Source organism: Bos taurus, chromosome 17, assembly GCF_002263795.3.
Source record: "Bos taurus isolate L1 Dominette 01449 registration number 42190680 breed Hereford chromosome 17, ARS-UCD2.0, whole genome shotgun sequence".
NCBI lineage: Eukaryota > Metazoa > Chordata > Mammalia > Artiodactyla > Bovidae > Bos > Bos taurus.
This window is the reverse complement of record NC_037344.1, coordinates 69,857,981-69,885,887: the sequence shown is the minus strand read 5'-3', so window position 1 is coordinate 69,885,887 and position 27,907 is coordinate 69,857,981. Positions and strand designations below refer to the sequence as shown.

Here is a 27,907-nt window from a genome sequence, read left to right as displayed (position 1 = left end):
CTTGGCTATTGTAAATACTGCTGCAATGAACACTGGCATATACGTATCCTTTCAGGTCATGTTTTTTTCTGGGTAAATGCCCAGGAGTGGAATTGCTGGATCAAATGGCAGCTCTATTTTTAGTTTTTTAGTTATTTTTAGTTTTCTGAAGGACCTTCATCCTGTTCTCCATAGGTTCTCCAATTTACATTCCCATCAACAGTGGAGGAGGGTTCCTGTTTCTCCATACTCTCTCCAGCATTTATTGTTTGTAGACTTTTTTGATAATGGCCATTCTGACGAGCAGAACAATAACACAGTTTATAAATGTTTAACTAACTCAGACATCCTTTTAAAAAAATCTTCATTAAACATTATTTTTCTGTTACAGAAGTAACACCTGTTCATTGTATCACACTCAAATACAGAAGTATGGTTTAGGATTGGGACCATGCTGTACTTACTTCCACAGGCCTGGATTTCAGAGGTTTGATAAAGTTCACTGAATGAATGAATGATTCCTGCCTTCCTTCTCCCATCTCACTATCTTCCTATTCACATTTAAAAGAAGTCAGACCCTTAAAGTTCTAGAATGTGGCTCCAGGAATCGAGTTTCAGCTGCTGTGGGAGCCAAGGAGAATCAGGCTCCATGGTGGTGGGCTGTCCAGGTCTCAGGCAGAGGGGTGCTGGGTTTCCCCTCTTCTAGGCCCCTTTCATCACGAGTGAGGCTGCAGCTTACATGAATTGAACTCTGGCAATAATTCCAAAGGTAACAAGCTTAGGGAAAATAGCAGCTCAACTACAATGTTCTGAGGAGGTTGGAGGGGCAGAAATTTCTGGGTGACAACAGCCTGTGTAGCCTCAGTTTCCTTTATGAGTCTCTTTTGCCAAGGCCCAGCCTGGGAAAAACCTGAAGTCATTAACAGTGGGATCTGGCAACATCCCAAAATACCAGGAACAAGTTCACCCTTCTGATGCTTCAAATTCTTTAGAAAACATGGGCTGACGCTGTGGAAAGGGCAAGTTACAAAACAGTCTGTACAGAGAGTACAGAGCTTTCTCTGTAACTTTATTCAGCTTCTCTGCATAGAACCAAGTTGGGGAAGGAAGGCTGTTTAGCAGTGTGTTATCTGTGGTTATCTCAGGGGGTGGGAGGAAATTATTCCCAGTGATTTTTATTTTCTTTTTGGTGTGCCTCCAAAACTTCTACAGTGAACATCTATCAGTTTTTATAATCAAGAAATCTTTAAAAAATTAAAAAAAAAAACCAACCAGGCAGTTTGATACATGTCCTTTGTCCTGCTTGGTAAGTTTAGGACTTGTTCTAGATAGAATTAGTAAAAAGAGGAACAATCCAGCAGCCTGGTTACGGGAGACCGTGGGATTGTCTGACACATTCATTTGTTTTCCCTTGCTGTGTAACAGAAGACCACTGAGTGAGTGGCTTAGAGCAGCATATATTTATGATCTCAGTTTCCGTGGGTTGGCAGTCCAGGCACAGCTTAAATAACTCTTCTTCTCTGGGGCCCACAAGGCTACCATCAAGGTGTTGACCAGGCTGCTTTCTCATCTGGAGGCTAGAATGGGGAAGAACCTGTTTCCAAGGACACTCAGGGAGTTGGCAGATTTCACTTCCTAGGTATGTAGGACTGAGGGTCCCAGCCTCTCGCTCTTTCTTTGGTTCGAAACTGCCCTCAGCTTCTAGAGGCCAAGTGCAGTTTCTTGTCACGTGGGCTTTCCCAATATGGCCACTTCCTTCAACAAACCAGCAAGAAGAGCCTCTAGAGCAAATTTGCTAGCAAGATGTTGTCTGCATTAGTTGCTCAGTCATGTCTGACTCTTTGTAACTCTGTCCGTGGGATTCTCAAGGCAAGAATACTGGAGTGGGTTACCATTTCCTTCTCCAGGGGATATTCCCAACCTAGGGATCAAACCTGGGTATCCTGCATTGCAGGTGGATTCTTTACCATGTGAGCCACCAGGGAAGCAAGCAAAGTGTTATCTTTAAAAAAAATTTTTTTTTTTGCCACACTGCACTGCATGTGGGATCTTAGTTCCCTGACTAGGGTAGAACCTGTGTTCCCTGCATTGGAAGGGTGGAGTCTTAACTGCTGGACCACCAGGCAAGTCCCCAAGATGGGGGACTGTGTCTTATACAATGTAATACAGTCACGGAATGACATCCCATCCTTTTGGCCAGATGCCAGTGGTTAGAAGTAAATTGCAAGTCCTACCTCAGGGGGATGTCTGACTTCAGGGGAAAGGATTACCCGAAGGTGGTGTTATGAGATGAAGGTCTGTATCCCACCTCCCCAATTCATGTTGAAGACCTAACCTCCAGTGTGGCTGTGTTTGGAGATGAATTCTCAAAGGAAGTTATTAAGGTTAAATAAGGTCATAAAGGTGGGGTCCTTATCTAATAGGATTAGTGTCCTTATAAGAAAAAGCTCCAGAGATTTCTCTCCTTTCACACACACACGGAGGACAGAGCGAGAAGGCAGCCACCTGTAAGCCAGGAAGAGAGCCTCCCTAGAAGCCACATGGGCTGGTGACCCTGATCCAGGATGTCCAGCCTCCAGCACTTTGAGAGAATACATTGTGTTGTTAGAGCTGTCCAGTCCGTGGTATTGTTATGGCTGCCTGGGCCAACTTGAACTTAGCGTCAATGCCAGTGGCCACTGACCACGGTAAGGGCAACTTAAGAGTCCATCAGCCACACTTAATATTGTGAGGGTGGCTGGAATTCCAAGTAGAAATTTCAGAAGCTTCTAGTAACATGTGGATATTTTTGTAAAAATACAGATTCTTCTCAGAGATCATCCTTCTGTAGACCAGTGTAGGGCCTGAGAACTTTCCATGAACCCTCCCAAGGTGATTCCAATGCTGAAGCACGTCATCCACGTTTGATGGTTTGAGTCCAACAGCTTCAAATTCCAGCCCACTTGCTGGCTATGGGACCTTAGATCAGGGACTCCTCCTTCCAGCTAATTTTCCTTCATCTGCTGAAACATGTCAAGTTATTAAAAGAAAATAAAAAACACCCTCTGGGGAATTCCCCTGGTGGTCTGATGGTTAGGACTCAGCATTTTCACTGCCATGGGATTAGGTTTGATCCCTGGGTGGGGAACTGAGATCCTGTAAGCCATATAGAGTGGCCAAAACCACCCCTGAAACAAAAAACAAGCAAACCTACCCCCTGGTGTTAGCAGCTCCTCTTCCCAGTCCAGCCTCAGCAAAAGGAGGCTAGAATGCCTTATATCCCTCTCCCCACCTGTCTAGGTCATGGAAAAGTTCGAAATCAGAAGGGGTACAAGTTTTGGGGCTGTTCAAACATGGAGGTGACTTAGGTCTTTCTTCTTCTCATGTTTCCTTTTGGGGAATGCTGAAATATACCGTGGGGGCATGGAGAAGGTGAAGGTCCAGATATAGATCTGAAGTCAGCTGGGGGATGAAGTAAGGACCAGTGTTCCTGGACACCAGGAGGAAAAGCAGTCTTTGGCCAGGCTGTCCATGAGCAGGTGGAGTGGCCTCCATGGGGTGACTGCCATGCAGGGGCCTCAGTTTTCTGGCATCACAAGGACAGCATGGCTGGGAGTAGGGCTGTGTGTGGACTAGTTGACTCAAGAGAGTATTAAGTGAGCTACCGAAATGAAGTATGGGAAACTTCTTGTACTAGGTCTACAGAATATAATTCACACCAGAATCTTGTCAAATGAGAAGGTGCATGAAAACTGCAGAGCCCCGTGCTTGGTGTGTACTACGGGTTTGCTAAACAGAAGTTATTTTTCTATTATATCAGAATCTCCTGGAGCATTTGAGTGCCTATAACACCTCTGTTCATATTGTCCACCGTCATGGGTCCCGTTCCTTTTGAAGCTGAGAGATCTGGGGTTTGAAGGATGAGGTTTGGTCCCCACAAACTGAGGGACTCTGGTTTTCCTCCTTTGTGATGGCTGGAGTACTCTGAGTATTAACTGAGCTATTAAAGGCAGAGGGCTTAGCCCCACTCCCGGCTCTAGCAAGTGCTATTACTGTGTGTTGTAATAAGGACACCAAACGGTGGCAGACTGGGCGGCAGGGATGTGTTTTAGTCTGGGAACCTGGGTGAAATATATCACCAGGTCCAGATTCCTGGGCACGTGGCCTGTGCAGTCACAGGGGCCCCATACTTCAAAGAGCCCCACGCTCAGGAGGCCCTCAAATTTGGCTCAATGCTCTGGTGTCACCATCTTGAAATTCTTCCTAAGGTTTGACAAAGGCCCCTTAATTTTTGTTTTGCACTGGGCCCCATAATTATATAGCTGGTCCTGTCATATTACATTTTGACTCAGGGTTCTTAGGAGCCATCTTCATGTGAAGTTTCCAAATTTCTTATATCCCTTTATCTTGTATGAGTCTTTTTCTTAAAATTAAAAAAAAATTGGCTATGCTAGGTCTTAGTTGTGGCATGCAGGATCTTTGATTTTCACTGTGGCGTGGGAATTCTTCATTGCGGCGTGTGGGATCCAGTTGCCTGAACAGGGATCGAACCTGGGCCCCCTGCATTGGGAGTGAGGAGTCTTAGCTACTGGACCGCCAGGGAAGTCACTATCTTGTACGAGTCTTGATATATCTTGAGTGCCTCCTTCAATATGAAATTTCAGAAGGCAGGGGTTAGGAGAAGGTGGACACTCGAGGACTAGAAAAGGGGGAAGGAGCCAGGGCTGGAGAGTGTTCAGGATACCCTCAGTATAGTCCTGACACGTGCAGATGGATTAAAGGATGTGGTTTCCTGTTAAGACCCATGCATGGGGCACGTGGAGGCTTGACTCGAATTTTGAGTGGAAGGTAGAGCGCAGAGTAAGAGAAGCAGGGGAGGAGGGGCACAAGCAGGTTCCACTTCTCCTTCTTAGGCTGGTAGGCCCAAGGACAAGTACAGAAAGTGAAGCCAAACGTATCTAGTTATCATGAAACAGGTTCACGCAGGCGAGGCCAGGCTCTGGGGGACAGAATGCTATTACAGCAAAGCTCTTCGCCTTAAAAAGAGGGAACTCAGAGAGGTATCCAGGCAGAGAGCCATAAACACAGCCTGAGCCCTCGTTCCCTTTTTGGGTGCCCCAGGCACAAGGAAACTGCATCCCATTTGGCAAAGTGCTAAGAACAACTTGGTATCAATTTGCTTTTCGGCCCAAGCCAATGATGCCTGTTAAAGACTCAAGGTTTCTTGAAATTTTTCCAGTCACTTTTGATTATTGCAGGTTTTCCTATAGTTAGAGATAATGAAACCCCCAAAGTGGTTGAAGGGTTTGTTCTGGGTCAGGAAGTGATGGGAAGAAGATACGTAACTACCTACTTCCTCTGTAGGGCTCTTGAAGAGGGCCATCCCCTCCCATTGCCATGGAGACCCCAGCGAGGCCCTGCCTCTGGGGCTGGCTCCCTGGGCTATCAGCTCAGTGGTGGGGGTGGGGGGGCGGTGTGTGTGTGTGTCCCTGGACTCTGATTTCATGCTTGCTTTGTCGTATTCTCTTCAAAACTTGTCGTATAACACAAATGATCACACTGGAAAATGAATGTGGTAAAATACACAGAATATACTGTGGTATAATTGTGCTGGTCGTGGAGAAGTGGATATTTATTTTTAAATGTCAACTCATAGCGCACTATGAATGATGTGTTCTGACGATGGGATGTCTTGAGGACTGTTGTTGCTGTCTTTTTGTGTGCTCAGTCGTGTCTGACTCTTTGTGACCCCATGGACTGTAGCCCATCAGGCTCCTCTGTCCATGGGGTTTCCCAGGCAAGAATACTGGAGCGGGTTGCCATTTCCTACTCCAGGGGATCTTCAGGATTGAACCCGAGTCTGTTGCATCTCCTGGACTTCCCAGGCATTGCTAGTGGTCAAGAATCCACCTACCAATGCAGGAGATGCAAGGGCTTCTGAGATATTCAGAATTAGACCTGAATAGGAAAACATCTTTTATTTTTATTTATGTTAAGGATCAGGGTCTTAACTCTGTATATTAAATATACATATTTTTAACACAGGGAGCAGTGGGAGTGCTGGTTTTTGATCTGACCAACCCTCTGGAATGTGCCCAGGGTCCCAGGCTGGCTGTCTGATCTGATACAGATGAAGGAGGACATATTTCTAACAGGAATTGGACCTCCTTAATCCAGGCTTCCTACAACATCTGCTAACAGGCCATCTGGCCCAGGTGTCATCAAAGGACCTCAGCCCACGAGAGGAATGGAACGTGACATGTTTGCTGCTACCAGCACTCCAATGGTGATGGGGCAAATAAGGAATTGATTTTCTTTATAAAAGAGTCAGAGTAATAGTGTGTTCTGTGAACACTGGCTATTTGAAGTTAAAAAGATAGCAAGAGAATGGTTGTCTGCTGAGTTGAAGCTTTCAGGGAATTGTTGCCTTAATAATACCATTATTAACATTTACTGAGAACTTACTAGGTACCTCGCCCTGTGTTCAGTGCTGTGTGTACATCTTTCTCTCCTAATACTCAATCTTTGAGGTATGGACTGTTGCTACCCCTCTTTTTATAAAGCAGGCTTAGAGAGGTTAAGTAGCTTGCCAGCATCCTCAGCTTTGCCAGTGCAGAAACTCCGTGGCTCAGTCTGCTAGAGTTAGCAGGTTCTAGCTTGCCTTTTACAAAATGATCTCATATTTCCTAAATACGTACTGTGTGGCAGGTGCTGGTAATAAGGTGAATTGGAATGGTTTAGTCAGGGCTCTGGCCACTTCGTGAAGAGATGACAACTCAAACTGAATAGGCAGAAATTGGATTTATTGACTTACAAAAAATGTCCAGGGTTGGTTTTGCTTCAGGCATGGCTGGATCCAGCAGACAAAAATGTCTTTGGGATTCTGTTCCTTAGTTGCCATGTAGGTTCCATTCTCAGATAGGCAATCTTGTGGTAGCAAGATGGTTGCCAACAGTGCCAGGCTTGCAACCTTACAGTTCTAAGTTCAGCAAATTAAAAGCAAAAGGAAATGCCTTTTGCTCTTAAAAAACATTCGCTCACCACCCCGCCAAAATTTGGTTTGTGTAAGACTGGTTTGGCTTGGATCATATACTCATTCCTTTCCAACCACCCTGGCCAAGGGGCTACAGGGCTCTGGTAGGTTAATCTGCATTATGTGTTCACCTTGGAGCCATGGGTAGTCATCAGAGGGATAAAACTGGAGGAGGGCTGAAAACCCAGCAGGCAATTGATGTGCAGTTACCAAAAGAAGTGGGGATGGATACTGGGGAGACAAAGGCAACAGTAGGGAGTTCTGAGAATATAAAGAAGGGGCACCTAACTAATAAAGCAAGGGGCCAAATTATTAACTTATGATGGAGATATATGCCTGGTTCATGACCCAACTAGACACCGACCTAGAGCACTGCCCGCGTGTCAGTCCAGCTAGGAGCAGGTTGATTTAGTATAAAATCAGAACAAATGCAATTATGTGTTTCTAAGAAATTTGTTGTTGTTTAGTCACTGTCAAGTCCGACTTATTGTGACCCCATGGACTACAGCACACCAGGCTTCTCTGTCCTCCACTGTCTCCCTCAAATTTAAGAGTTTGCTTAAATTCATGTCCATTGAGTCGGTGATGCTAACAATCTCATCTTCTTCTGCCCTCTTCTCCCTTTGCATTCAATCTTTCCCAGCATCAGGGTCTTTTCCAATGAGTCAACTCTTCACATCAGGTGGCCAAAGTATTGGAGCTTCAGCTTCAGCATCAGTCCTCCCAGTGAATATTCAGGGTTCATTTCCTTAAGATTGACTGGTTTGATCTCCTTGCAGTCCAAGGGACTCTCAAGAAAGAGTCTTTAGCATCTTCAGTGCTCAGCCTTCTTAATGTCCAACTCTCAGATCTGTACATGACTACTGGAAAAAATCTAGCTTTTGACTATATGGACTTTTGTCAGCAAAGTGATGCCCCAGCTTTATAATATGCTGTCTAGGTTTGTCATAGCCTTACTTCCGAGGAGCAAGAAATATGTCCATCAAAGCATTTGTGGGCAAGTTGGCTCAGTTGTGAGGAAAAGAAAACCTAAAATACCAATTATTTAAAGACGATGTAAGTTTATTTATAGTTAAAGCAAGTCCAGAGGTAAACGGGTTAGGCCTGGTATGGTGGCTCCATGTTCATCACACACCCAGGCTCCTTCTCACTTGTGGCTCCATCACCATTCACACATAGCTCCTTCATGGATCAAGTAATGTGTTCAAGTTCTAGCCATCGAGCCCACATTCTACCCTGCAGAATGAAGGGAGCAGACGGGCACATACTCTTTCAAGAACAATCCCAGAAGTTGCTCACACCCCACAAGCAAAAGTTGAATCAATGGGTTCTATCTATCTGCAAGGAAGGCTGGGAAATGTGGGGTTTACTCTAGGAAGAACAGATACAGGGAGACAACAGGTCTTTGTCAGAAGGGCACCGCATCGGATAGCCCCTTTTCTGCTACAGACAGTGGCCTCACCAATGGTTGAAGACTAGTCATCTGGAACCCAAGCACCTTCCAAAGGCAACCCTAAACGTGTAGAACGTAAGCAACTGTCACTGTTTGTTGCGCTCTTGTTTGATCATCACTCTTCCATTAGCATATTCTAATATGAAAAAGTCCAGTTGCAATTCAACTGCTTCTTCCTTTTCTAAAAAATTTTTATTTTTAGCTGTACCGGGTCTTGGTTGCTACATACAGGCTTTCTCCACCAGTGGTGAGTGTGGGCTTCTTGCTGCAGTGGATTCTCTTGCGTAGCACAGGCTCTAGGGAACATGGGCTCAGTAGTTGCAGCTCACAGGCTTAGTTGCCTTGCAACACCTGCAATCTTCCAAGACCAAGGGTCAAACCCATGTTCCCTGCATTGGCGGCAGATTCTTAACCACTGGACCACTAAGTCAATTCAGTTGTGTCCGACTCTGTGCGACCCCATAGATGGCAGCAAGTTCTAACTGCTTCTTAAAATTATACATTATTTTTCTTAGAAATGAGTATGTTTTTAAATTAAAAGAAAATGTGTTTTCAATAAGTACTAAAACAATGCCAATATGTATAAAGTACTTTCTCCAAACCCTTTATTTTAAACCATAGCAGCCTGCTGCAGGGCTTCCCTGATAGCTCAGTTAGTAAAGAATCCATCCACCTGCAATGCAAGAGACTCTGGTTTGATTCCTGGGTCAGGAAGTCCCCCTGGAGAAGGGATAGGCTACCACTCCAGTATTCTTGGGCTTCCCTTGTAGCTCAGCTGGTAAAAGAATCCTCCTGCAGTGCGGGAGACCTGGGTTTGATCCCTGGGTTGGGAAGATCCCTTGGAGAAAGGAAAGGCTACCCATTCCAGTATTTTGGCCTGGAGAGTTCCATGGACTGTGCTGTCCACGGGGTTTGCAAAGAGTTGGACACGCCTGAGTGACTTCCACTTTCACTGTTCAGCCTGCTCCATGTCCTCCCGCCTTTCTTTCATGATCATTTAAACACAGCTGTTATGTTTCATTTTCACAAAAATGGGTTATCATGATATACACAACTCTGAAAATTTCTTTTTGCTTAAGAAATACATCATTGACATGCCAGAGGTTAAGAGCTAGATATCTGACTCATTTTAACAGCTGCATAATGCTCCAGAATATAGTTCTTCTATAAGTGATTCAAGCACTCCTTTTGATGGGCTGTCATTTCCATTCTTCTGCTACCTTAGGCACGTTGCAGTACACCTGTTGTATGGATGTCCTTATTTATATCTCAGTGCTCTTAGTTCTGAGATGGGGTCTTTGAAGTAGCACTGTTGGGTTAAAGAAAAAAGAAAAGCCATTCAGTCGTGTCTGACTCTTTGCAACCCCATGGACTGTATAGTCCGTGGAATTCTAGGCCAGAATACTAGAGTGGGTAGCCTTTCCCTTCTCCAGGGGATCTTCACAACCCAGGGATCGAACCCAGGTCTCCTGCGTTGCAGGTGGATTCTTTAACAGCTGAGCCACAAGATGCATTTAAAAAAATTTAATCAATATGATGAGATTACCTTCTAAAAGATGGCTGGAACAAATCACATTCCCACCCATAATGTATGGAAGTTTTCACTGACCCTAATTCTTGCCAGTACCAGAGGTCACTGCTCTTCTGATCGACAAGATTGTTGCCATCTGGTTGACAGTGACTTATGGTACCTTGTTGCTTTGCTTCACATCTTACTGACCACGTGTACACTTGATCCTCTTTCATATGCTTAGTGAAATGCAGACAAGCATAATGGTTCAAGGATTCTGGAGTCATTCCACCCAAGTCTGTGTCCTGGTTTAAGATGTGTGACTAGCCACTGTATAACTTGGGCAAGTTACTTCATTCCTCTGAGCCTATTTCCTTAGCTGAAAAACAGGGATATTATTTATTTCATAGGGTAAGTTGTGAGAATTGAAAGAGATATACTTGTAAAGTATCCAAAATTCTATCTAGTCTATAGCAAATACTAAATAAATGGTTGGTGACTATTACTGTTGAAATTTGAGATTTCTTGAGTTGCCTATTGGGTGCTCTACTGGTGTGATTGTTTTGTAGGGATGAATTTGTGGTAACTCTTTGTATATTAGCCATACTAATCTTAATCTGTCATTTATGTGGGAAATATTTCCCCAGTCTATCATGCATCTTTTACAGGTTTTCCCAAATTTCTGCTTATGTAGTCAAACATGTAATTTCCTTTAGGGTTTCTAGGCTTCTTGTTTCACTTATGATCTCCTGTTATAAAATTATAGTCTCCTAAAAATTCTTCCAGTAATTTTCATTTCAACATTTACATCTGTAGTCCTTCTGGTATTTTATGTGTATGATGTGAGGTATGGATTTGGTTGTTCTCTGGAGTTCTGTTTGAATAGTAGTTGCACATATCAGATTTAATTGAGAAACTTCATGAAAAGAGACATTTGGGAAGAAAATAAATTACAGTATTTGCGGCAGTAAGTAATTAATTGGGTAGTTCTGAGTTTTAATGGAATTTGATTTTTTCTCTTAATGGACTCTTCCCCTTCTCTCTTTTTTCACATGAAATATTATAGGAAACTCCAACATACAAAACTGGCTGTAACTGACATGGTGAAAGATAATGACGTTACAAAGTTGAAGAGTAAGATAATCAAGAGCCTTGTAAACAAGGATAAAGTTTTATAATAAAAGTTTAGATTTTATTGTGAAATGGGGGAAATGACTAAAAGATTTTAGGCAGAGGAGTGACACAATCAGCTCTTCCAAGAACGGGCTGAAGGAAGACAACCGTGTTTGGGAGTAACATCGCTAGAAAAGCGCCAAGTCCCAGCGACACACTGTTCCCGCGGACAAATGTGATGGACATGGAGATGGTTGCGGAGTGTGTTTAAATGACACATCACGGGATTTAATGGCTGACTAGGGTATCTGGGGTGAGAGAGAAGAAAGCGTCAGGAATGATGTCTGTGTGGTGGTTTGAGAAACAATGGAGGAGGGTGCCATTTATCGAGAAAAGGAAACAGTGGAAGAACAGCAGATTGAAGGGGAAATGGTGGGGTTAGTGTTGTAATGTGTGCCTGTGTGTATGCTTAATTGTGTCTAAGCCTTTGTGACTCCGTGGACTGTAGACCAACAGGCTCCTCGGTCCATGACATTTTCCAGGCAAGAACACTGGAGTGGGTTGCCATTTCCTACTCTGCAAGGTATCTGGATGTCAAATAAATGGGGGAATATCCAGACAACAGGTGGTCGTTCAGACATGGAGCTCAGGGAATATGCCTGGACTTAAGATAGGAGTCTGAAATTTATCAACATGCAGTCAGAAACCACAAAGCCATGAAACTGGATGAGATTTCTCAGACCGTCTATAGGGCAAGAAGACCTAAGACATAGGAGGGCCACTGCTTTGGTTGGGTTCTTGGACTGTAAGGAACAAAACTCAACTCTGGCAACTGAGCCTCTGCATATGGTTGTACAGGAGGTACCTAGTACAGTGATAGGTTAACAGTCTTCTCAGGCAGTGTAATTTATTGGAGGGATATGAGGCAGCTCTCAAAAATCAGAGAAGCGTAACATTCAAGAAAATCAAGAACCTGAACTGAGGAAATCTCAGTAACAGGAACTTACATGCCTCTTACATATTATCTGCTGGCTAGCTTCCCAAAGGGAAGGTGAGGTGCTATTCTCAGAAAAAAGGGGGAAAGCGCACTAAGTAGGCAAATGCAGCTGTCTCCCTTGGCTTTCCAGTACATGCATTCTTTAGAACAACTTTATAAATGACTCCATTCAACATACTGTAGAAAATGAATTCCATCTTCTCAGGGGAAATAATCTAAAATGATTTCTAGTTAACACATTCAGTGTCAAATCTAGATTTCTGGGTGATAGTCATTCCCCTCTAGATCTGAACCCCATCTTGACAGTCTACTATCTATGGATTTACTGGTGCCTAATCATCACCAGCACACCCGTATTAGTTTGGGGGAACACTGCCAGCAGAATAGCTCAGGTCCAATGGAGGAAAGTTTGATTGGGGTAACTTGGAACATGCTCGAACTTCAGCCAGGAAGTATGAGGGGCAAAGTATTGAAATGGAGGAGAGGGATAAAAAGACAAGGTAGGAAATATGGGTAGAAGCTATACAGACTTATTTCTACAAGTCACAGGGCTAGAGCTGGTAGTTCTCCTAAGGTATGCATAGGTGACTGGTTCCAGGACCCCAGTGGATACCAATATTTCAGGATGCTCAAGTCTCTTGGGTAAATGGCATAGTACAGTTGGCTTTCTGCACCCATGGGTGCCACATCCCCAGATTCAACTGTCAAGTGTGATCCATGTTGAATCCAGGTGCAGAACTTGTGGTTGTGGACGGCCAACTGTGCGTTCTCTTCTTCCTTGCTTATACACTGTATTTTTCCTTCAGTCAAGAGTTTTTGACTAGTGGGAAGACCTACATTTTTATTCCTGAGGTATACGTGGGTTGAAAATTTCCAAGTCTTTTGAATCTTCCCAGATACCAATATTACGTGTCAGTCTCTATTCAAACTTTTTCACAAAAAATCTTAGTAATATGGCAAATTGCCCTCATAATTCTGCAACTTGTGGAATCAATCTCCAAGTTTTAGTTTATAATTAAGCATGCCTAACTCAAGTGGTCTTAATCTTCCATATCCACTTCAGATTGTTCTACTATCAACAGCTACCTGATCATCCAGATGTTTTCTCAACAGGTACAAGATTCCAATGACACGGGGAGTATCTCTACTAGCTTTTTTGCCATTTTAAGTGGCTCATTGCCCTCCACCCCCACCCCAGTCCACAGACAGCAAGTGTTTCTGCTGCCTTGAATTCAATCAGTGCAATAATCAATTCCAGATCCCCCATGCTTCTGAGGGTTTGAAGCCTACTATTTAACTGTTAACAATTTCTGTAACCAGTCATTTGGTTACAAGCAAAAAAAAAAAAAAAAAAACCCACTTTGTTTGACAAAAACAATGAAGATATATGGTGGTCTCACAAACAATGGAAAATCTGGATAATCAGGTTTTGACAACAGAAACTAGGGCATCTTTGGGGATGTCTTCATGTAACTCCTATGATTTCCTTGGGACACTACAATCAGGACTCAGTTCCTATAATTTTGTGTCACCTCTCTTAAGACTCAAAGTCCTGGTGGGAGGGGAATTTATATTGTACAAGCTTGGATCACACAATCCAACCTGTCAGACAGGGGGCATGAGACAAAAATACTGTCATTTACAGCATTCCCACAGAATGGCAAAGAGTAGCATTCTGAAGGAAAAATGGGTACCTATCACTAAAAAAAAGGTGGGGGTAGGAGACAAAAATCAATGGATGTCTGTTATACCAATACTGAGAACTGAACCTACAAAGGAGCAATAGCCGGCAGGGAAGGAGGGAAATGACACTTGAGTCAGGATGCTGGTGGGAGTTGTTGTGCTGCTGAACATTCAGATGTTTATGTAATGGATTTAGCAGTAGAAGGCCATTATTGACTTTGACTGCAGGAAGATCCGAATACTCAAAGATTTCAAGGAGAATGTGTCTTTATCCTCCTCTCTGCCTAGTGTGAACACTGCAAGAGGTCTTAAATAGATTAATGTTGGTTGAGAACTGGAATAACCTTTGATGAACACCAAAATTATAGTTTATAAGCCAAATACACTCAGACAGTAAAAATTAAGGAAGTTACCAAGCTCAGAAAGGTTCAAGAGTCATCAGTTTGAGTAATGGATGAATATATTTATCTAAATATTCACTAATATAAAGGCAGGTCTTTTAAATTATTTGACAAAACAGGCTCAGTGTTAAGTAACTTGTCAAGGTTGAACAGTAAGCATTATATTTAATTTTTAAAATTCTTTATTTTGAAATAAGTTTAAATGTGAGTAGTGTAAAATATTCAAATACAGAAATGTATAAAGTTGAAAGTCATGTAATCTACACTGAGACTTTGCATTATGAACATAAATTCCTAGATGAGTTCATACTACACATTTTTCTAGCAATGGTTTGTTTCACTTAATAAATTATGGCCATTTTTCCATGCCCATATGTAATAAGTGTATTTTATTCTTTACAACAGACATGTAAATGTCCTTATATGGTTGAACCAGGTGTTTTATAGTGGTTATAACAAATTCTTTGCTGATAAGCATTTAGATTTTTTACTATATTTTTCTACCATGTAATTAATTTTTATGCTTCTGCAGTAACTTAAACATGTCAGCTCTTGTTCCACTCTATCTTCTGGACTGGAAAATAATATCAGTGTGGCCTTGACCTCTAGTTTAATAAAGATTCTGATATTGGTAGACAAGTATCTTAGGACTCAATTTCAAGTAACAGAAACCCAACTCAAAGTAACTTAAGCAAAGAAGGGTATTTATTGATTCACATAACTGAAAAGTCCAGGGGATATACTAGCTTCAGGCACGGTTTGATCCAGGGGCACAAACGTTGTCATCAGGACTCAAGTCTCTCCATCATTTGGCTCCATTTTCCTCTATACTGGCTTCATTCTCCGACTGGCTCATTTGATATGTTGGGCCCTGTTGGTTTGAGCTTTTCATCCTACAGAGCTAAGCATTCTCAGTAAAGAGCTTCTCTTCCGTAGTTCACTAAAACTCTTAGGGTTGAGAATCACTGGACCAACTTGAATCACATGACCAATCCTGCATCAATCACTATGGTCAAGGAGATGGACTGTGCTGATTGATCAGGTCTGAATTACGTGTCCATCCATGAAACCTAAGATTAGGTCAGACTGAACCATGTGGACTGAAGAAAGGGAGAAGGGGTTCGAAGAAACATCAGGGAGTCGTTACAAAGGAATGGAATGGAGGCTGGTCAATCAAAAACAACTGATGTCAGTGGTAAGACCAGATACTGAAAAAGTTTAATCTGTGCTCATAAAGTTGAATGGTAACCACTGGCATTGTTCCTTCCTTGATGATAAAAGTATTCTCGAAAAAATCATGAGTAGTAAGTTTGTCTTCTACTCAGGAGGCTTGTAATCCATCTGAATGGAATAATCATGTCCAATAGCATATCTGGATGATACAAGAGTTTCAATGTAAGTAAACTCAGTCGGCATGAGCCTGAGAGCCCAACTGTCTTGCTGACATGAAACAGGACAACCAGCCTCCCACTGGCAAAGAGTTCTGTGAGACTTCCTCAAGTCAGTGGTAAATTTTAAGTTCAGTGTAAAAGTTTTATGTTCCTTTAAGTCTTTTGCCAAGTTGAACTGGTACGTTTCTGTGAATACTGTAAATCAGATTCATCTCCGTATGACCATAGAATGGAGGAATGGACAGTGCTTTCAATCTGCTCTGCTCCTTCAGATCTGGCAGAGAAGGTCCCAAGTGCTGAAAATGATGATCTAATATATATAGGCATAGAGACTTACTCTGCAGTTAAAAAAAAAAAAAGCTGCTGGTCAAGGAGTATGTAGCATGCTCCTTCCTGTTGTGAACATCAAGTCCTGGAGACTACAGAAGTACAGGTTGCTTCTGTTCAAAACTTCTTGGTGGAAACGGATATAAGATAGCCGAGATCAGCTGTAGTCTTCTGAAGGACAGTGTCAGATTGCAGCAATATGTCAGAAAGGCAGGCAATGGCTGAATCAGGTAAATAGACAAGTAAGTAAGGTAACTTCAGCAGGGCCAGTCATATCAGTAGCCAGGCTAAGATCTGGAAAAACAGGCAGTTTAACGTTGAAGTTCTGTAAATTAGCTTTAACCCTGAGTATTCCAGGGTTAATCCATACGGTTTACTCTAGATACAATTTTCTGATCTTAAAGGGCCAGTCAGGTATAGCAACTTTCACTTTCCTGCTGATCTGTCCAAGAACTTTCAGCTCAGGAGAAGGGTATCTCTTAAATCCAGACTTGAGGTTCTGTTTAGGAGTCTATGCTACATCTGGGAGTGATAGGGTTGGGAGAGCCAGGTTCATCAAGGTTGGCCCTACTTTCTTTGGTAATCAAGTCTCCATCTTCTGTAATTCAGCTCATCTCTGAGAAACATCTTATCAACAAGTCAAGGCCTCAGACTGGTTGAATGGTACTGCTGCAAGATGAGATCTGAGGCATGGAGACAGTTACTAGGTTTGAGTTTTAGGCTTTTTCCACCATCAATTCTTATACACAGCATACATTAGACTCTTGAACAGATGATCATCTTTACCTTTTTAAGTCTCTCATTTTAACAGGGTTAAAGGAAATGACTGGCAGTGATAGATCAATGTATCTTCCGGTCAAGTCCAGGAGAAAAAGAAAATCGAGTTGACATTATGAAGGTAGTGAAAAAACCGAGTTTGTAGACAATTTCTTCTTTACAAATAATAGTTGTATATACACAAGCAGGCTAGTCATCAGATTTTGTTGAAAATGAGCAGTATAGAATAACCACTTAGGCTTTGTTTGATGATTTGTACACTGAGTCACATAATCACAATTAGTGTAGAGGATAAGAGACAAAGATATAAACATTCCCAACTTTTAACCAGTGCATTCATTAAAGTAGTTGAGGACAGCTGGCCCTTGAGTCAATTCTGAAGAAATAAGATTTTTTTCTCAGGGCATGGATTAAAGTCTACTTGTTCTACATGATCTGGTCTGGGAATTCATGAATCAAATCCCTCCTGAACAGACAAGTTGTCTTAATGCCTGAGAGTACTTCATGACAAGAAATGAAGTCAGCCACTGTGATTCAGTTAAAACAACAGATGAAATTCCATGGAAACATCCACAAGGACAAGGGACTGTGGTCTTGTGACATTGGGAAGACTCAAGAAGCTTGAGCCTATTGCTAAAACTCTTTAGCTGCAGGCTTTATAGATTTCCTTTCACGTTAGTCTACATTTCCAGCAAAAAGGTAGATACGGAATTTGAGATGCCCACCAAGTAAGCTATCAAGGCCTGATCCAAAGGCCTACCTCTAAATATCATTAACATCAACAACTGATGGTATCAGACATCAAAAGATTCATCTTAAACTCTCTCATTGGCTGGAAGAAAATTTTTACAATGGCCACATTTTAAATTACACACACAAGAAAAGGGTGTTCAGAGATTGTCTCTTGTGGATCAGGTATTACATGTAGAGCTGAGTACTAATTTCTGAGCAGAACAGGCAGATGTGCCAGTGATGGAGGAATTGTTTTAGCAGTTTTTCAGAGGTTATTTGCTTCTTTATTCTGGAAACAGCAGTTAAACGGAATAAAAACCAAGCAGTAGTGTAACTGCCAATGGCTGAGTGATAGTGACGTAGTTTGAGAAGATGAATCATCATCAGGTGCCCTTTTCGGTAATGTTGCCAGTCTCTGAATTCTGCTTTCATAGTTTATGGTTATCCCTTGCACACGAAGTAGAGTACCATAGCTGAGAATGGGAGGTCCAATGTACAGCTGGTCTAATACTGCCTCAATGAGGCATCGACTTTAACATCAGCTTCAATACTTGGTGTTCACTGTATTCAAGGAGGATCAAGACTTCAAGGTCATGCATCTTAAGTACCACTAGAGCATCCGGTGTTTGTGGAAGAAGTTGAATAAGGGGGTTTGTCAGTGTAACATACAAATTGCTCTGTGGCTGTATCATTCAGGAATCACTGGAAGTCTATTTGTGGTTAGAGGGCTATTATTCTAGGTCTCTTTGATATTACTTTCAGCCCATATAACTAATCTTGGGGGCAAAGATATGTCCATCTTCTTGCACTCTCTGAGTATTCCTAAGAATGCTCATTATCAACTGAACACCGACGTGTTGGGTAGAGGTACAGAACAGAATGCCATTCAGGTCGTACTGTTGTCTAGGGCAGTGGTTTCCAAACTGTGTTCTGAAGATTTCTAGTTGTTGTAAGGAAGTCTCCTTAGGTGTCACCATGATGGTAAAGTAAGATGCTTGTGGCAGGTTTCAGGCCCCCCACTTCTGCTTCCTCCAGAGCAGCTTCACTTTTACTCTGGGCTTCCATAAAGTTTTCATTCAAAGTGCTTCATGGCCACAAAGCCTTTGGAAAACCAATGATCTAAGAGTAAGTTGGTTCACAAAATGCTGAAATAAAAAAAATAGGTCACAGAAACCAGAAACTGTGAGCAAAGCCTGTGGTAAGCCAAAGCATTTTCCTATTTATTCCTTCTCTAATGTGGGTCACATTACAAAATGAAGAAGTTAACATTCCAGTCTGCTACAAACTCAGATCGCCTGATTGGGCTTTAAGTGACTATCAGGGCAAGGGTATTGGTTTTAAGCGACAATAGCGCTGGGTTTTCTGCAGTCAGCAAGTGACTGCAAAATGCATTAGTTTCTTTGTAAATATTATTTCAAGAAGTCCTTGCCTGGATGACTCCAAGTATTATAAGATTTCAATGGGCCACAACTTAAATCCTAAGAAAATATCTCCTTCTCATCCATTCCCTTTTACTCTATTTTTCTCCTCTTCCCTCCTCACTCACCTGAGATATAGTTCCCTTAAACTAGATTTACAGCACAATTCTATGAGACAAGTATATTGCTAAACATCATAGAATTAATCCATCTTTCTGGCAGAATTAACTTCCCCACACCCCTCTCCCATGTATCCCCACAAATCTTCTAGAGGTTTCTTTGACAGAAAACAAAGCTAACTGTCAAGATGTAGGGTTCTCAGATGATAAAGACATACTAATTCAAGAAGTTATTGACAAGAAAAAGGGGGGGAGGTGGAGAGTTCCAAAGATACTGTTTATTCCTAGGTCTCCAGGGCAGTTATGTTGGCAATCAGGAAACACTGGCTATATTGCTCTAAAGAAGTTTTCCCATTCCATTAAAAGAAATGCTACAAAAATAACATTATGTATTTGATTAAACTTAGGACACACTGGGCCAAACAACTAAATGAGGCTCTTTATGTAAGCCTTTTGAGATCCTTTAATACACTATACTGCATTAACAATCAGGGAAGGGGACACATTTTACAGTATTTTACCACATTATTGGACTACAGAAGCTCTTTATATATGATACATATTACATGTGTATATCAAATATATACATACACACATACATATGAACAGTACTGTTCTAAAAAAAACTGATGGCTCATTCTATGTAAATATTAATTTGGGGATAGAGGACCACAGAGTTGGTGTCTGGGAATATTAATAAGAATTAAAAAAAGAAAAAGGAAGACATGGAATCAACAGGGATTCCCAATCAACTAGGCCATCTTTGCAAAGACCACAAAGATGGATGAAAGATCTAAAAGTAGCTTTGTGTTTTCTAATAGGTAATCTTGTTGTCAGATGAATCTACTACCATAAAGACAGTCTACTACTGCCAAACCTCAGAGAGGATGCCATGGACTTCAGGTCCAGGCACAACTATGGCAAAATCACATCTCTGACATCCTAACTGACTGAGGGCACTGACTGAGATCAGGAAGTTGAAAACTTTTCTGGGGTTCCAAATCTCCAGTTATTTTAACACTGCACATAAAATAGAGGCTAAGTTAATTCCAAAGACAGAACTGGACTGGGAGTCAGAAGGCCTGGCTTCTACCATTTTGCAGCTGTGTAACCTTGGATAACTTTTAAATTTCCATTTCCTTATCTGCAAAAAGGGATTATAATTTGAGTTATTTGGTAATTAATAAGATTAATACAAGTGAAAGTGCTTTGAAACTGTAAAGTGCTAGATAAACGTAAGGGATTACCATATAGGTTCTACCTGGATGTATCAAGAGGCCTTTTCTGGAATCTGATTGGAGCTTTATGAGATGCTGTTAGGTAAAGGGATTCCTTGGTAGAATTTCTTACATTTGTGTGAAAAGTTCTGGTTCCTGAGTAATCCCAAAGAAGATGCTGTGAGTTCACTGTGCCTTTGTTTTGATCCCAACGGGTCAGAATATCTGCTTGCTCATTCAGTAGGCTACTACAGATTTGAAATGGAAAAAGAATGGGGTCCAGATTAGACAATTCCTGAATTTCAATCATTTGAGACAGTGGGGCATGGTCCGATATGGTTCTCAAAAAGATGCTGCCATTCTTCAGACAGTGCTGATAACTAAAAATCCCCTGGTCCAAATTTATTATGTGTCTCTGAAAGCTTTAACTGGAGAAACGAAATGCACATTTATGGAACAAGCTGAACCTTTGTTGTGATAAAACAGCTTCAGCTATTTGGCTTGAGAAGTTGAACTTCACTACAAAAGGCTGTGTTGAATCTGGGTAGAACAGGACAGGAGTGGAGGTGAAGGCCACATCATGATTCGCTGGATACGCCTCCTAGATCACAGTGGTCCACTGGAATGATGTCTTCTTCAGCACTGAGGTGGCAGAATCCATCACCATGGGCAAAAATCCAGGTACCAGATCTGTAGGCTGATGGAATAGCACAAAGGTGATCAGAAGATCCAGATGAACACTCGGCAACCAGGAGGCACAGGACTGGAGAGGAGAGTGACAAAACATGAGATAGCAAATGCTTGGCATTAGAAACACAGGACATTGGGGTGGGGCTGCTGTCAGCACACCCACTGCCTGATGGATACTGATTCTTGACAAATGCGAGGGGGCGGGGAGGGGGGGAGCTTACGATTAATAATCAGTGATGCTAAGAACAGAGAGTTCTCAGACAAAGACTGTTTTTGGACTCTTGAGGACAAACTGTTTCAGGGAAGCAGCAAATAGGAATGGCTCCAATTCTCATACTCTGGGGGAGTAATTTATCTGTATTCAGATTCCTGGGCAGTGGTTGGTGGGGGAGAACAAAGTGGCTCCCAGGTGGTCTGAGAACTGGATTTAAGTTGATATACAAACACCAAAGCAAAGGAGACACTGCTGTTCTTCCTTTTCCAATGCCTTTCACAAACTGTCTTATAACATATCAATACTTGTAAAACTTATCCTTAACTTTAATTTTAATGATTCCATCTTGAGCAGGAGAGAGTAAGGTATACAGGAACAAAACCCTTGCCCTCCTCTATTATACCCTATGCAATATGGTTATTTCTCTTCATATTTGAGGGGTCCCTAAAATCTTTTTAAAGTTAGAATTAAAAAATAATAAAACATCAAGTAAAGGAGGAGACATGGCCCATAATTAGTGACTTTTTCAATAATCAAGAATTAGGTTATCACACAGCAACTAAGCAAATATTGAGTGCTTATTTGGCGACAGCCTGGTCTCTAAATTTCTTCTTTCTACTAAAGCTTCATCATATGTGGTTAACATGTCTGGGCAAAAGTTCTGCTTTCAAGGGGCTGTTACCTGTAAAGAGAACTAATGCAATGCACACAAAAAAGTACTTTATAAGCTACTGTATATAATGATAGATATATTAAAAAAAGAAAACATTAAAAAACTTTAAAAAGGTTAATTTCTGCCTAAGGTTAAGAGATTCATGGAGAAGAGAGCATCTGAGTTGGATATTGAGGAAATGGCAGTTTTGACAGATGAAGAAGCAGAGGAGGGTATTCCAGGATACAGAACACAGCATGAACAAATGTGCAGAGATGGTAAAGAAAAAGGCATTTTGGAAAATGGCAAGTACCGTAGTTCACTTTGGATGAAGCATCGCCAGAGTATGCACTGAGCGTTTGGTGAAAACTCAGGTCTCCGAATTTCCAGTAATAGCGCTGGTGGCAGTGCTTGCTCAGTCATTGTCTCTTTTTCAAAACAAGGACAACACTCCTCAAATTCAAAAACAAGTCCAGCTCCCGAGTTCCTGTCACACCCTGGTATTTTCTTCCAGGTCCCAGATCCAGTTCTTGAAATTCTGGAAATCTGGAGCCCACGCGGTGATTACACTGAAAGACATCGGTTCCAGCGAGTGCAGAACGCTGTAGTGAAACCCTTTCAACCTCCTATTCTGGACAGTTCATGTTTTGTCACAGAATTTCAAGCTTTGAGTTCCAGTTGGTTTTCTCCTCCTTTCTCCTGAGGAAAGCATAGTATCACCACAGTCTCAAGATTCTTTTGAGGTACATCCAGATTTAATTACAAAAGAGCTAAAAGACCAACACATTTGTCTCCAAAACAGTCATTTCTCTGGAATTGAGATCATTTGTCTCTGCCCTCCAGGTAAAGGGAACAGTCAATTGATTTTTTCCAGACATTTGTATGAAATAGCAGAACCGGCTAACACCTAACAGACAAAACACTTAAGTGTGTTTGCATTTGCTTACTTAGAGCTGTACCACGGTAAGCACCACTCCACAAAACGAAAATGTTTGAAATCCAAGTGTTCAAACATTTCTATAGTGTTTGCTGGACAATGGCCTGGAATCTGATAAAAAGCAGCTGACAATTAACAAAGAAGCAAAAACTGGCATTTTGGCCATCTTAATAACACACTTGCAAGCAAAGAGAATACAAAGCAGGCAGGGAGGAAAGTTAAGGTTTGAAACACTTCCAGACTACTGACTTTGAGGTTCAGAGGAAGTTCTAACAAAACTTTTCAGAGAATGTCAACCTTCAATTAATAAAAACAAACATCTTCAGGAATTCCATGTCTAGTTCAGTCTATTCCAGTGAGACAGCTTGCTAAAAACCCACCTGCACCATTAATTAGCTGGACTTGGCAGCACCATTTAAAAATAAGCCTGCTCACTACCAACCACACGGAGCTAAGAATATAAAACAAGAGCAAGTAACGGATGGCAACCATGGTCATGGAAAATGGTCAATGAAAGAGTCAGAAAGGTAGTCAGGCACCAGAAAATAAAAAGTTGTTGGGCCAAAGATTGAATAGGCTTCTTGACACTAGAGAACACATCCACTCCTAGTTTCAGCTGCTTTATATTGGGTGTCACTGTACCATAAGCATCAGCCGCCCTTCAGGCAACCCATAGTGAAAGGACTCAGAACAGAAGCCAAGCAGTGGAGTGTTGTTACCCCGAGTAGCCACTATGCATAGAACAGCTCACATATCCCAAGGATTCAACAGGGGCTTCAACTTGATTGTTACGGGTCCCGAATGACATCTAAGCCTCAGTTTCCTCCTTGTGGCAAAGGAACTGTGGTTCTTAACTCTTCCGGGTCACAGCCCCCTCTGAAAACTTGATGGCGATGGATCCTCATTTCCCTTAATTGCATATTCCCACTAACTTCTGCACACAATTTCAGGGAGTTTGGGGATCTCCATCTCCAATCCAAGGTTTCCAGGTTCAATATCCAAGGACTGGGAATTTCTAAGTTTTCTTACAACTCCAAAAAAAAAAAAAAAAAAAAGCCAACCATAACGAACAATAATCATTCCTTTCATCCACCGACGCTTTATGGTTTACAAAGCGCTTTCAATCCCACAAACGTTGATAGAGGAGGAAACTGAGGCGCAGACAAATTACTGAGTGACTTGCTTAAGGTCACTCGGCCAGCTGGTGGCTAGGCCCGGAAGCAAACACAGCTCTTCCGACTCCGGAGCTCGCTTCTCCACCCCGGAGTTGCCGCCAGAGCTCCCGCCCCTCACTAAGGCGGCATAAGGAGGAAAAGGCAAAGTAGAAAGCCCACCACCAACCATCCCCCGGCTCCCTCCTGCCCCCCCAACTGGGTCCTTGCAGGCCCCGAAGGGTGGCGCCAGGCCTCCAGGCCGGCCCCGGCCACCCCAGCTTCCCCGGCCGCGCCAAATCCCGCCGCCGCCGCCTCCCCGGGAGCGGGGCGGAGCAGCTGCCCGCCGCCGCCAACAACCCGGACGACTCCTCGTCGAATCGCAAACGCATAGGCCGCCGCCCGAGTTCTGCGTACGAGAAGAAAGACGCGGCGCGAGCGCCAACGGCCACCGGGCGCGCGCCGCGGCGGCCGGGCCTGCGCCCCAAGAGCTGGATGCCAGAGCAGGAGAAAGAGCCGCCAACCGATCGCTCGATCGACCGCGCGCCCGCTCCTTCGCCCTACCAGACCGGGAAGGGGGGGAGGGCGCGCCAGGGCTTCTTTGAGTTAGGGGCCTGACTCCCCGGCGACGAGACAAGATGGCTCCTCCGGTCCGCGCTGCAGCTGCCGTCCCGGCTGCGTCGCTCGGCCCGCCCCCGGTACTGTTTCTTTAAATGGCGGAGAGGGTCAAGAAAGCAGGAAGAGAGGCGCGCGCACTCACGTGACAGGGGCGGGCCCGGCAACAAAATCCGGTCACGTGGAGACACGCTACCCACCAATCAGGAGGCGTCGCATCAGGGCGGGGGCGGGAGGAGCTGCGGCTCTATGATTGGCGGAATGCGCCGCGGAGGCCTCGGGGACTTGGGGCGTCGGGGAGTGCGCGAGGCGGCCCGGGTTGTGTGCACTAGCGGAGACAAAGAGGTGGCCGTGGCGGGAGCGGCGGAGCAGCCCTAGTCGCCGAATTTTGTAGTGCTGAGTCCCGTCACCATCTCATCTAGCGCGGCGCGAGGGCGGCTGGTCTCGCGGCGGCGGCGGCGGACGCGGAGGTGGCGGCAGCACATGGTTCCAAGAGCGCCCTGCGGTTGTTGGGTTCCAATTCCGTGGGGAGGGACAAAGGCAGCTGTGAGCGCTGGGCAACGCCCGGTCAGGTGGTGCTCTCGCCACTGCCCTCGATCCGGGCCTTGAAAACTGGGACTAATTTGTCTCCGTGAGGAGGAGACCACGGGACCGAGGCCCAGTGAGGGCCTGAGAGGCTGAGGCCGCTGTCTGAGGGAAAGGGGGAGGGGCGCGGTCCGCCCGAGTTGATTGGGTGGGTCAATTCTGTGGCGACTTAGTGGGCCACTGTGAGGTAATTTGACTCACTACCCTGAGGAAATTGGGGCGCACAGCAAGCTAGGTTTGATCTGGCTTTGAAAACGGAAATCGGTCTTCAGCGCTTAGGAAATCTTTCAGTTGGTAGGTGGTGAAGCCGAAACTAACGCCATATGCACTCGAGCAACATCGTGATCGCCAGTCTGAGGCTTATTTAAGGATCCTGGGATCATTGATGGCGAAGACGTGTGTGGCTATCCAGTTTTATGACTGCAGTTGCTAGATTTCCGGATTGGTAAGTTTCCGGATTGGTGAATTTCCTCACAGGAAATTTAGAGGAACAACAACAAAAAACTCGGAAGAACGTGAAGATGGAGCAGTAATTAAATCGCCAACTCCAGTATCAGCTACTCTAGGACGAACCACATCCACTCAGTGAATTATCGCAAATTCATGCTAAAGTTCCTTAAGACTACAGATTTATGACGTAGTTTATTCCAAAGTATTACATCGTAATCATTGAGAGGATAAAAAAGATTAAGAAATCAGTTTTTGTTTTAGACGTTTTTTTGAATATATTATAGATGGAAAAGTAGATAACTTTGCTTAACTGAGGAGCAGAGATTTACCAACTCTTCACTGGAAGGAGTCCTGAAAAATCTATTCCATTGTAAGCTTGTATTTCCCAATTAGTGGTTAAAGAACTGGAGACATCACCGCAATCATGGCTTTCTCGAATTACAGCAGTCTGAATCGAGCTCAGCTAACCTTTGAATATCTACACACAAATTCGTAAGTATTCTGTAGGTGCCTTTGAGGTCACTGATAACTCATTGCTCGATATTCATATGGAAGTCTTTCCCAGGAAGTCTCGCATTTTTTTTTTTTTTTTTTGGGATGTGTCACTGGAGGAGTCTTGAGCTCTGTATGGAAGAACTGAGATCAGTGAAATGTCTGTTGCTAATCCAGAAGAATATGATCTTCCTTTACTGGATCAAAATTTATTTGATAGAAGGCAAACTAATTCCTTGGAGTCTGTGTATTGAGTTTCATTCAAGTGTTTGATAGGAATCCAACAAATACTCTTCTTGGATCGCCAAAAATTGGACTATTCAACTCCTTGTCTTTGGTGTCAACAGCCAATACAGTTGGGTAATAACAAGTCTTTTTTTTCCCCCAAAACCAGTGTCGGCGTTGGATTTTTCATTCAGCCTGTCTGATGCAGAAAAAGAATGAAGACATTTAAATGACAACTTGTGAGAAGAAGTTATTTTTCCCCCTAGAAAACAGTTTGCTTTATTTTTCTGGGAAATTTATCCTCATCCAAAATAGTTTTTAATATGTTAAGCAGGAAGTGATAACTGGATTAAATCCATGATTTAAATAGCCTTTCCACCAAAGTTTCACAAATCATTGAATACATGCTGTGTTTGTAGTTCTTTGAGTTTGTGAAGAGATTGCCATCACTCCATTGATCTGAAATATTTCAAGGTTAATCCTTACTCCCACTTTTTTGGAGTTGATGCAATGAGGGCATCATTGTTTAGTCTTTTAGTACATTCATTTGGCACTTTTGAGATGAAGGTAAGTTTCTCATTTTAGTACTGGAGAAGTGGTGAGCAGCTTAATGAATGGTCCAGAGATCAGAAGAACCACCTTCAGGATTGAGAATATAGACTCCAGTTTTCAAGTAATAGTACAGTAACTTTAGCTGGCAAGGAATAGTACAATAATGCAATAACTGTTTACAGAAAATAACCACGTATTTGTGATAATATCTGTAATTTTTTGATTGCTGTTTTTCTTATGAAGGAAATAAAATTTTTCTGAGTAGTGAATTGCCAAATGAGAGCCTGGTTTTGTTTAGGAAGGTTCTTACTGAACCAGAGTATTAGAGTAGGGATTGTAGAGGTCACCTAGGTGTAGTTTTGTGTCGCAGCCTGATGAATCTGAAATCCAACTAGATAAGGTCTCTGATCAAAAGTTATACCCATCTTGCTCATGGCATAGCCAGGAGCAGAACCTTTAGTATCCTTGTTTGTATTTGAGCTGCCACATTAAGAACAAGCAGTTGAAGGCCACTTTGTTCACAGATTGTGTTTGATAAACTCAGTTCTGAGTTTTGGGGTGAGGGGCCAAATTTGGAATGACAGACTATGTGATGATTTTGGAAGACCGTTGAAGGAGACTGGAGACATTAGATTCTGGGTTCTTGTTTTAGCTTACCTGAAGATTGTATTTGATAATAAAACGATAGTGAAAAGTGAAAGTGTTAATTGTTCAGTCACATTTGACTCGAAGCTGCATGGTCTGTGGCCTACCAGGTTCCTCTGTCCGTGGAATTCTCCAGGCAAGGATACTGGAGTGGGTAGTAGCCATTCCCTTTTCTGGGGGACGTTGCCAACCCAGGGATGGAACCTGGGTCTCCTGCATTGCAGGCAGATTCTTTACCATCTGAGCCATACCATCTGAGTTACCAGGGACTGTGGCTTCTGCCAGTCACATTTAAACATGGTCAAAAATCATCGTTTTAGCAATCCTACTAGAGTAAGGATTATTCTTGTTTTGCATTTGAGAAGACTGAAGTTCAAAGAGATTATTACATGCCAGAGGTTACACAGCTTCAAGGCAGCTTCAAGGCACCGCTTCAAAGCGGTAAGATTTATCTGGCCACATGATTAGTGCTTTTAACCATTAGGCAACACCAGCTGTAGTCAGTTTTACCTTTAAAGGCTTGTTTCCTTGTATATATGCCAGAAGGTTTACTTTCCGTTTTGAAAGTCT

The 27,907-nt window shown here is 42.9% G+C and overlaps 2 protein-coding genes and 1 long non-coding RNA gene across 15 annotated transcripts in view; 1 reads left to right on the top strand and 2 right to left on the bottom strand.

Moving 5' to 3' along the window:
* Positions 1 to 14,831: 14,831 nt before the first annotated feature.
* Positions 14,832 to 22,546, bottom strand: LOC100848149 (taurine up-regulated 1 (non-protein coding)). The gene is made up of 3 exons (NR_131898.1): positions 21,999 to 22,546; positions 20,174 to 20,826; positions 14,832 to 18,520 (listed from the first exon to the last, which is right to left on the bottom strand). It is a non-coding gene; the product is annotated as a taurine up-regulated 1 (non-protein coding) (long non-coding RNA).
* Positions 14,836 to 24,379, bottom strand: TUG1 (taurine up-regulated 1; the record flags this gene model as incomplete). Its single annotated transcript, XM_059876211.1, has 2 exons — positions 14,836 to 20,892; positions 21,999 to 24,379. A coding segment is annotated over one exon (465 nt), but the record flags the coding sequence as incomplete, so codon positions are not given.
* Positions 24,380 to 24,667: 288 nt separating this feature from the next.
* The window catches only part of MORC2 (MORC family CW-type zinc finger 2), a 42,641-nt gene continuing 39,401 nt past the window's right edge, over positions 24,668 to 27,907 (top strand). For 10 of the 13 annotated variants that reach the window (XM_015475580.3, XM_005218138.5, XM_059875894.1 and 7 more), the window contains exon 1: positions 24,668 to 25,915. In XM_015475580.3, coding sequence (XP_015331066.1) covers positions 25,848 to 25,915 — 68 coding nt within the window. In that variant the 5' untranslated portion in view covers positions 24,668 to 25,847. The remainder of the gene's footprint in view (positions 25,916 to 27,907) is intronic. The other 3 variants (XM_059875898.1, XM_059875899.1, XM_059875893.1) reach the window with 2 other exon arrangements.